At 41.5% G+C, this 11,047-nt stretch overlaps 1 protein-coding gene across 2 annotated transcripts; it reads left to right on the top strand.

The window, feature by feature from the left end:
• The first annotated feature begins 226 nt into the window (after nt 1–226).
• Nucleotides 227–10,734, top strand: LOC311143209 (zinc finger protein ZPR1-like). Of its 2 annotated transcripts, XM_084179006.1 has the most exons (14): nt 227–489; nt 600–761; nt 3,086–3,176; nt 5,883–5,953; nt 6,033–6,119; nt 6,310–6,432; nt 6,674–6,736; nt 6,830–6,896; nt 7,686–7,756; nt 7,889–7,978; nt 8,405–8,515; nt 9,172–9,261; nt 10,066–10,131; nt 10,240–10,734. In XM_084179006.1, the coding sequence occupies exons 1-14, from the start codon at nt 364–366 to the stop codon at nt 10,354–10,356; spliced, it is 1,335 nt and encodes a 444-aa protein (XP_084035132.1). In that variant the 5' UTR covers nt 227–363; the 3' UTR covers nt 10,357–10,734. The 2 variants fall into 2 exon arrangements, with proteins under 2 accessions (XP_084035132.1, XP_084035133.1); XM_084179007.1 differs by lacking the exons at nt 227–489; nt 600–761 and adding an exon at nt 764–931.
• Nucleotides 10,735–11,047: the final 313 nt, after the last annotated feature.

Here is an 11,047-nt window from a genome sequence, read left to right as displayed (position 1 = left end):
AGGAATAAATAGATTTAAATAGTGGAGTAGGGTGGTGTTAATTTAAAAATATATAACATTATTTGAATGTGTGAGTGTAGTGTTAGATGGTAGGGTATTTCTTTATTTTTCAAGCAAAATGTAAGGGAGTTGTACTCCAGTCTAGTAGGTGGCGGTAATGCAACATATTGGATGCCAACTGCCGTTACATCTCATCAACAAGAAGAAAACCTCATCGAAGAAGAATAAGTATTTCCGGGATAACGATAAAACGCAGACAGGAAAACATGTGTTTTGGACTGCACCTTCAGATGTAGATAGTAGAAAGTTCCAGAAACAGCAAAGGAACAGTTTGTTTATCAACAAGTCTCTTGAAGTGGAAAAATGTCAGTCATAGCAGAGGAAAATGTCCGTGGCACTGGAGGTAGTGTTTTCAAGGAGATCAGTGCTGATGACGAAGACAATCAACCCACCGAAATTGAGAGTCTGTGCATGAATTGTTACCAAAATGTAAGTCGATCGCTAACTAACTCACTGATTAGTTAATTGAACGTATGGGCTTGTCTATATCGCTGTATGATTGACTCATCTAACATGTTGTGTTCTCCCCATTTTTGTAGGGAATGACACGTATTCTTCTTACGAAGATTCCTTTCTTCAAAGAAGTTATCATCAGTTCTTTCACCTGCCCCAACTGCAGCTGGTCGAACACTGAAATCCAATCAGCTGGTCGCATACAGGATCAAGGCATCGCCTACACACTCAAAGTCAAGTCAAAACAGGTAGTCTACGTAGGATGTAGTTCCTTTCCCAGGCATGTGCTGAACCACTGACAAGTAACTGCGTAGGCTATGAGATGTAGCTAGCCTGAGTGCCAGTCTGTTTGTATCATGCCACTCATTGTCATGGCAAAATAGCAATGGAGTTGGCATTGACAAGAAGGAACCTGCAAGTAAGTGTTTCGTTGGACGATGTATACCATGCGTATCCCGTACATACGACTAATGAAACTTGAAACCTTGGCAAGAGCAGAACCAGATCCAGGACGAGGCTAGCCCAGATGCGTTTGTTACGCAGTGTGGGTTAGCCTACTCCTTTACCATCCAATACATTATGTTAAGCGGTAAACTGGCTCTGGCAGCCAAAACAGCCTCATACTCATCTAAACTGAAATCTATTCTCAATTGCGATATGTCAATCAAATCAAATTTTATTGGTCACATACACATATTTAGCAGATGTTGTACACATATTTAGCAGATGTTGTTGCGGGTGTTCCTAGCTCCAACAGTGCAGTAGTATCTAACAATTCACAACAATACACACATCTAAAAGTAACATAAATAAATTGAAGAAGGTGAAAGTGGATTCACACTGGTAAGTCCAATTTTATCACCCCAGCCTCATCTCTGTACAATATTAAAGTTACATGAATTGAACGTTTCTGGCAATACAATCAAGGCACAGGTTTAATCAGAACTACAAATGTTTTTTGTTTGTTTTTTTTTACTCTGGATTTCTTTCAGAATGATCCTCTGTTTAAGATACATGAGTATGTGTGTTACAGGTCATTAACAATTCACAACAATACACACATCTAAAAGTAAAATAATGGAATTAAGAAATATATAAATATTAGGATGAGCAATGTCGGCGTGGCATTGACTAAAATACAGTAGAATAGAATACAGGATATACATGAGATGAGTAAAGCAGTATGTAAACATTATTTAAAGTGACGAGTGTTCCATTATTAAAGTGGCCAGTGATTCCGTGTCTGTATATAGGGCAGCAGCCTCTAAGGTGCAGGGTTGAGTAACTGGCTCTTTAAGGTGCAGGGTTGAGTAATGATGGCTCTTTAACAATCTGATGGCCTTGAGATAGAAGCTGTTTTTCAGTCTCTGTCCCATCTTTGACGCATTAAACACTTCTATGAATACTTTATTATCACATCAAAATAATTGTACAAATGCGATATATACACTTACTGTTGAAACAGTTGCAGCCGATAGCATTTTTAACACTTTTCTAGCGTCCTTCCTTTACACACTTGTTTGGAGAAAGGGGTGTGGCAAATTTCCACTGATTTACCTAAGTCTCAGACTTGTTTCCAGCTCCATACCTTCTCACTAAGCAGCTGTTGACGCTGACGTTGATTATGCTCTTCACAAGTCTTTAGTGTCACACTCTGTGATGGAAACAGTTCCCAAAATATAACACTAGAGCAAACATTAACATAATCACTGGCAACACACTGGTGCTGTAATGGAAAAACCGTGCAACACATCCATTGGAAATATTGCCATGTGGGATTCTGTTAAAATCAAGAACAACAGCTTTTTCACCTTGTCTGCTTGGGGATTCAAACCATCAAGCTTTCTGTTACTGGCCCAACGCTCTAACCCAGGGTTGTCAAACTCATTCCATGGAGGGCATAGTGTCAGTGGGTTTTTCCTTTCAAATAAGACCTAGACAACCAAGTGAGGGGAGTTCTTCACCAATTAGTGACCTTAATTAATCAATCAAGTACAAGGGGGGAGCGAAAACCTGCAGACACTCGGCCCTCCGTGGAATGAGTTTGACACGTGCTCTAACCGTTAGGCTACCTGCCATGTATAGTGACTACCTTTTTTTGTTTTTTTTAAAATTCTTTCTCGACGATATGAAAGTAAAGTTGTCCCGTGTAGCTCAGTTGGTAGAGCATGGCGTTTGCAACGCCAGGGTTGTGGGTTCGTTTCCCACAGGGGGCCAGTATGAAAATGTATGCACTCACTAACTGTAAGTCGCTCTGGATAAGAGCGTCTGCTAAATGACTAAAATGTAAATGTGAAATGTTTCCTATACAAAACCGGCTGCACGGGCAATGTGTACAACAGTCCCTCCCGACACTCTGTCTAAACTGTATTGGTAACGTTTAGACAGAGCGTCGGTACTGTTGTACACATTGGCCGTGCCGTCGTCAATCCTTCCCATGAGAACATAGGCCCAGACTAGCTTCAGCACACCTTTTGATTTATATAGCTAGCTAAGAAGGAAAACAATGTATTATATTATTTGATTAATCTTGTATTAGATATTTAGTCTGTTTTGTCATCTCATTTCGTAGGATATGAATCGAGAAGTTGTCAAAGCGGACAGTGCAACCACCAGAATCCCAGAACTGGATTTTGAAATCCCCCCATACACACAGAAGGGCTGTAAGTACTCACTCAGCTTTTATTGATTTGGAAAACAATATTCACTCTTCATGCATACATGCCGCTGTCATGTTGCCACTCATATTTTGTTGGCCTGATAATTGCTAGCCTATTTTGTAGCCTGATAATTGCTAGCCTGGTCCCAGATCTAGAAAATTGCCACTAATCTAGAAAATCCAATATACTGGCTTTTACTGCTGAGATTCCTCTTAGCTTTTTTTACTGGGATCATTTGTATATTTTATTTATACACAGGGGTGCACATAACTGGTACGCAAGCGCGACAAAAATCAGGAATGCGTAATGCCACTTGTGTTACTACGCACCTTTGCGTACATGACCGATCTTCTCATCTAACCTTACACATGACATGTTGCTTGTCAACTACTGTCAGGGATGTCCAAAAAGCAACAGACATTAAGCAGCTTCTTTGGCGTTTCGCCACCTACAAAGAAACGCCAACTGGAGCCAGAGCCGAAGAAAATAATTTGTTCGGAAAAGTGGCTCCAAGATGTGCAGTGGCTTGAAGGTAATGATGAGCGCACTGAAATGTGGTGCAAGATTTGCCGCTCAAATCCACATCTAGCAGACAAAACAGGTGCATTTTATAAAGGCTCAAAGAATTTCAACCATCCTTTATTTGACAAACATGAAAAGAGCAAGGAGCACACGAATGTGGCGCAAGCCATTGCTAATAAACAAGCTAGCCGAGAAGAAATGTCCAGTCGCCCACTTGCCAGATGGCGAGACAAGCTGAATGAAGAACAGCGGCAAGCTCTGTTTAATATTTTTCTCCTCGCCTTCCATAAAGCTAAACAAGCACGTCCCATGTCTTCCTATTCTGAGGATGTTCCTTTACTGAAGCGGCTAGGAGTAAATGTCGGAGGTGCATATCATTCACGTGAAGGGGGCACACGGATCATGCAGAGCATCGCTCACACCATCAGCGGGGAGTTACGAGCCAAGTTGCAGTCTGCTGAATTTTGGGGGCTGCTTTTTGATGGATCTGAGGACATCACAAAAACGGAGCAGGAAATCGTTTACATTGTGTCTGTGTCCAGCAACGGAGAGTTTACTTCAGACTTTATTGGACTGATTGAATTGGGTGCTGACCGAACCGCGCAGGCCATAACAGATGGATTTGTGAGACTTTTCCAGGACACAGGCTTGGATGACTGGACAACAAAGTTGGTCGCTGTGTGCACAGACGGGGCTGCTGTCAACGTAGGTATCTACAGTGGCGTTGTGCCAAAACTCCGGCAACTTGCTGCGGTTGGAGACTCTCTTGTGCACATTCTGTGCACCGCACACACACTGGAGAATTGCGCGAAATCAGCTGATCGCAACGTTCCTTACTGTGAGACATTTAATCGCTCTGTGGTCAAGCTGCTGCAGTTTTATTTACAAAAAGGTGGAGCAAAAAAAACTGCTGCACTGAATAAGCTATGTGAAGAAAATGGGATCTCCTTTGTGAAACTGGGTAAGTTTCATAATATCAGATGGTCTGCATGGAGGCATGAAACACTGTTAAAAATATAAAAACTATTTCCAGCCATTAAAATGCAACTGGTTACAAGTGATAACAGTGACTTGCAGCATATCTGCACAGAGCGTTTTCAGTGCTTTCTGTCAAACATGCTTGACATTTGCAACATTTTAAAGACCACATCCATTAGGTTTCAGAAGGAAAAGCTGACCATTGGAGAATGTAAGGATGAACTCATGGTGGCCATTGGACAGTTCACACTTCTGCTTGATGGTGAAAGCCACAGGGCACACACTGTTTCCAATGCTGATGCTGACAGAGACAAGACACACTTACTCAGGGGGTTAATTGAAGAGTTTGAAATCAGATATGACTCCCTCAAGTCATGTGATAATTTCTTAGTATTTGATCCTTCAACATGGCCTCAGGAAATGCAAGACCTCCACAGTTTTGGAAACACAACAGTTTGCAGCATTCTCAAGAAATATGAGGCCACCTTGCAACTTGACAAAGATACCACTGTGACAGAATGGATGCGCTTAAAGCAGGCAGGAAAACGCCTGGGAGCCTCTTCTGTGTAGGACTTGGTCCAAATAGTAAATACAAGTAACCCAGATGCTTACTCCAACATCAACAAGGTGGTTAAGCTGTCTCTTACACTGCCTTTTAAGCAGTGCAGCTTGTGAGAGGGGATTCTCACATCTCAACATAATAAACCAAGTACAGATCTCGTCTGTCACATGCTCGTCTCTCAGCCCTGAAGCACATTCACCTGTCAAAGCAGACCACAGAGACATTTGACCCAAAGCCTGCTGTTGACCTGTGGATGGAGACCGCTAATCGGAGGCTCAACCAAGGACGGGGAGGTGCAGCATCTTCATCATCTACCATGCAGGAAGCTGAAGCAGAGGACAGTGGTGGCGGCACTGAGGAGGACAGTGAGGAAGACTGCACTTAAGACCACGCTACATATGGGGTGAGTACCAGACACCATCTGCTGGTACTCACCTGAGTAACTCACTGAATAAGTTATGTGCACTCCTGTTTATATACACATTTGCCAAAGGCAGGAGTGTTGAAGGCTAAACTTGACCTAATTAATCCAACTGTTGTATTAAGTTAAGCTTTGTTTACTTAGAGGAACACTTGTGCATGTAGATGTACAGTATCCACATGCCTCAATCCCATTCCAGCCATTAACTGTTCCTCTTGCTCCCCAGCACTCTCTACCATCGAAGGCCTCTTAGACCGTGCAGTTGCAGGGTTGGAGCAAGACCAGCCACTAAGAAATGTATAAGCTTTGTTTACTTTGATTATACCAAATGCAATTCACTGCTTGTTGTTGACTAAAATCATGTTAACTCTTGAAGGCAACTGCACCAGAAGTTGCTGTAAAGATTGATGAGTTCATTGATAAATTGAAGAAGTTGAAAGAAGGTGAAAGTGGATTCACACTGGTAAGTCCAATTTTATCGCCCCAGCCTCATCTGTGTACAAGATTAAAGTTACATGAATTGAACGTTTCTGGCAATACAATCAAGGCACAGGTTTAATCAGAACTACAAATGTTTATTTGTATTTATTTTTTACTATGGATTTCTTTCAGAATGATCCTCTGTTTAAGATACATGAGTATGTGTGTTGTAGGTCATTGATGATCCATCTGGGAACAGTTTTGTGGAGAACCCTTTTGCTCCGCAGAAAGATGAGGCTCTCTCGGTCAGCCACTACAAGAGAACACCCCAACAGGACGCCCAGTTAGGAATAAAGGCGAGTGGTTTGACTTCGACACATCACAACTCTCCTGTAAGGGGACATGTCTGTTTTAGAAAGGCAGTGCCTCAGATGCTGTCCTCATGACGTTGCCCTCATGATGTCTTGTGCCAATGCGTGTGGAATCATCACAGGGTAGAAAAAAAACAAAACAATATTTTATAATTTGACCCATGTTCATCAGTAGAAACTTATCTAGCATAAAAATGTGACTTAAAAATGTTTTTTTTTTGCGTAGGCTGAAAAAGAGGAGGATGAGGAGGAAAAGCCCAGTAATGACATTGACAGTATGAGAAATGAGGTGGGATTTCCAGACATTTTGCATCACAATTTAGATTTTGAGTTTTTCCTCAATAATTGACCCTTGAGTAATATACCTTATTTTATCCCTCAGGTGTTGACGTTTAATACAAATTGTCCAGAGTGCAATGCCCCAGCCTCGACAAACATGAAGCTTGTCCGTATCCTGTCCAGTCGGGTTGGTTGTCCCCAGCAGTGGTGTAGTGGAAGGTTAAGGCACGTAAATGCCATTTACACCTTTTTTTATTTTGCGCAACCATTCCTCTCCTTTTGCAGGAAAATTCATTGTAAGTATAGGTAGTGGTACTTTACTCACCACAAATGGCGATCAGCATTAACCCACCAATTTTTTACAACTACATCACTGGTCCCCAGTAGTGTCCTATGATAACGATGGTGTAGAATGGATTTATTGTTTTTGTTCTCTATTTTACCCCCTTTTTCTCCCCAATTTCATGATATCCAATTGCGATCCAAATATGATCTTGTCTCATCGTGGCAACTCCCCAATGGGCTCGGGAGAGGCGAAGGTCGAGTCATGCGTTCTCCGAAAGATGACACGCCAAACCGCACTTCTTAACACCCGCCCACTTAACCCAGAAGCCAGCCACACCAATGTGCCGGAGGAAACACTGTTCAACTGACAACTGAAGTTAGCCTACAGGCACCCGGCCTGCCACAAGGAGTCACTAGAGCACGATAAGCCAAGTAAAGCCCCCTCCCGGCAAAACCCTCCCCTAACCCAATTGTGGGTTATTGGGCCAATTGTGCGCTGCCTATGGGACTCCCAGTCACTGCCGGTTGTGACACAGCCTGGGATCGAACCCGGGGTCTGTAGTGACGCCTCAAGCACTGCGATGCAGTGCCTTAGACCGCTGCTCCACTCGGGAGACCAGGCGTAGAATGTTTCATTTTGCAAGGTTTAGGTATCCTCCTTTACAATTCCTCAGAAATCCCCCATTTCAAAGAAGTCATTATCATGGCAACAAACTGTGATGACTGTGGACATCGAACCAACGAAGTAAGTGTCCTCTTTTTTTTTTAAATTAAGTAATTGTTAGGCACATGTATTTATTTTCAAGGCATATTCACAGATATTGCAAATATCCTAATATGAATGCATTCCAACTTGACAATCTACTCTGTGGGTAAGGTGAAATCTGGTGGAGCCACAGAAGAGCTGGGCACCAAGATAACCCTTCACCTCACTGACGTGTCTGACATGTCCAGAGATCTTCTCAAGGTAGCCCCCTCCATTGTACTTCCTGTCTTTTTATCTGGCATTCACTAGTTACCTTTTACTGTTGCGTCAACCTGGTCCCAGGTCTGTTTGTGCTTTTGTAAATTCCATTACTACCATTGTCAAGCCAAACAATGTTTGGCATGACAATGAGTGACAAGGAGTTTGCATGATAGCACAAACAGACTGGTACTTAGGCTACCTTTGCATGGCACAAAGTTCATAGCACCCATGCCAAATGGAGCTCATAATATGAATAGTATACTGTCGTGATTGAGGTGGCTCAGGTATTTGTTGACCTGTCTTCAGAGTTTGGGTCTTTTCCTAATCAATTCCTGTCAGTAATGGAACATGGAATTTTTTCACAGGAGAACTATTATATTCCTGAATCAGGATGGAGTTGACTCAACCATGTTTGTGTTTGTGCAGTCGGAGACGTGTAGCATCCTCATACCTGAGCTGGAGTTTGAGTTGGGGATGGCAGCTGTCGGTGGCAAATTCACCACCTTGGAGGGACTCCTCAAAGACATCAAAGATCTGGTGAGCGCTTTATTCAGATCAGGGCTGCCCAACCCTCTTCCTGGAGATCTACCATCCTGTGGGTTTTCAGTCCAACCCTAATTTAACACCTGATTCTACTTATTAGCTGCTCAACAATTAGGGTTGGACTGAAAACCTACAGGACAGTAGATCTCCAGGAAGAGGATTGGGCAGCCCTGATTCAGACCGTTGAGAAGTAGAGGGGGGAAATGGGTGAAGGGGAGACACAGTAGGAAGGGTGCACACGGATTGAACTCCAGTCTCCAGTGGAGTGTTGTATATGTTTTAATGCTGTTTGTGTTACCTCTAGTCCACGGACTCTGCACCTGGGAATCACTGTTGGCTTGGATACCTTTGCCATGGCTGATGTGCTGTCATTCGAAGGCTGCTGTGCACAACTCCAGTCCTTGTGGGATACTGTGTCTGCTGATTTCGTTTTCATCTTTTTAATTAGTGACTGATTTAGACCTGTGAAGCCAGGTGTGGCCAATCATTGACATTAATTGATTAGTTAAATACTAGGGAGAAACCAAAACCAGAAGGACTGCCATCCTCAAGGATTTAAGTTGTGCACCCCTGTTCTACGGTCTCTTTCCCTGTGGACTCTAGCTATATTGTATTAATGTCTTCACCACCACTGTTCTGTTTTCCTCCAGATTGTTTCCAAAAACCCATTCACTTGTGGAGACAGCTCCACTTCAGATCGAACAGAGAAACTGAAGCTTTTTGGCGAGAAGATTGACAAGGTTAGAGGCATATAATCCTTGAATATCACTACTGTTTTGTTTGGATATATAACCTTAGTGTAATTATACATCCCGAAGTATTTACACATGGAAAGTTTTTACATATTTATTTGCATTCAATTTGTGAACTAACTCAGATGAACTCTTTGGCTAATAGTCTCGCTAGAATATTTTTTTAAGAGCCATTATCTCCATTGTGAGTTTATTGCAATTCTTTTATATTATCAATTATTATTTTAAATTGTGAATGTTACCAACTGGTATAACAGTTGTAAAAACTAACAATGTGTATCTGCACTGTAAATGCACTATAACTACCATGTAAATATACTTTTGTAAATGTAATGTATATTGGGACCCTAGTTTTATATTTGAACTAGGGTGCATTTATTCACTTATTGTATACTGACCCTCAATCATCAAACAACTTTTAGTATGACATGATATTTAGACTAAACAAAAGCTCATGCAAGAATTTCACATATGCTGTATCTGAGAAGAATACTTTAACATGTTTGGCTTGGCAACAAATTAGTTGTTGAATGCAGAACAGTCTGGCACCCATGCCGAAACTGTTGTATCTCAAAGTAATAATAATAATATGCCATTTAGCAGACGCTTTTATCCAAAGCGACATACAGTCATGCGTGCATACATTTTTGTGTATGGGTGGTCCCGGGGATCGAACCCACTACCTTGGCGTTACAAGCGCCGTGCTCTACCAGCTGAGCTACAGAGGACACACAAGTGTAATGGAGGCTGAGTGGGACTTTAAAACGGCTCTTCTTTTGAAAAATACTGTAGATCATGGCGGGAGAAATGGATGTGCACATCGTTCTCGACGACCCTGCAGGGAACAGCTATCTCCAGGTAAAAGACACACTCCTTTCTCAGATGTCTAAGGTTCAACGCATCGTCTCCTCTCAGTTGATTAATTTGTAATGAATTGGAATTCATTTGTGTCGTGTTTGTCTGCAGAACGTCTATGCCCCTGACCCAGACCCAGAGATGACAACTGAGAAGTACACCAGGACCTTTGAGCAGAATGAAGACCTTGGTCTCAATGATATGAAGACAGAGGGATATCAGGAGTAAGGACATCTGCAGCAGTAGAAAGGTTGATCTTACAAAAACAACGCATCCCATAAATTTAATTTAAGAGATTTGCCCTCACTGAAGTTGCTGACTCACAAGGACATACACTCCAGATGTCTTAGTTTTGATATTTGGTTTGATATATGGTTGAAAATTTGAAATATACATTATTTAAAAGGAAACGCTCAATATGGTGTTTATAATTTGATTAGAAAAGTATAAAAAAAGAGAAATGCACAAACATCCAGTTTATTAATTATCCAATTTAAATAATTTGTATGTGTATTCACATCTCTGGTTGGAAATGTGGTTCTGATTCAGTGGAATTGACCTTTTTAATTTATGTTCTTTTCAATGGGAATAAATAAACTAAGAATACACATGGCTGCTTTGTATTTTTTTTTGGGTGTGGCTTCTTTCCTATGTTCAATGTACAGTATGTGTTATATAGATCTGTAAACTTATAGAATTCAGTACCACAATCTTCAATTATAATAACACTGCATAAATGCCCACAGATCTGAAAAGAACCAATTCTAGATTAATTTCAATGTGGTGTCCTTAGTTCATGCGCCCTGATTGAAAATTCCCGGATTGTGAAAACAAACTAGACTGATTACGTTTATGCGCGTGCCCTATACCACTACATAACATTTATTGAAATAAAAAAAATCAAATTTATATTTGACTG

This window comes from Coregonus lavaretus (assembly GCF_964263955.1).
Source record: "Coregonus lavaretus genome assembly, chromosome: 15".
In the NCBI taxonomy this organism is placed as follows: domain Eukaryota; kingdom Metazoa; phylum Chordata; class Actinopteri; order Salmoniformes; family Salmonidae; genus Coregonus; species Coregonus lavaretus.
Note: the sequence above shows the minus strand (reverse complement) of the source record. Positions and strands in the feature narration are given on the sequence as shown.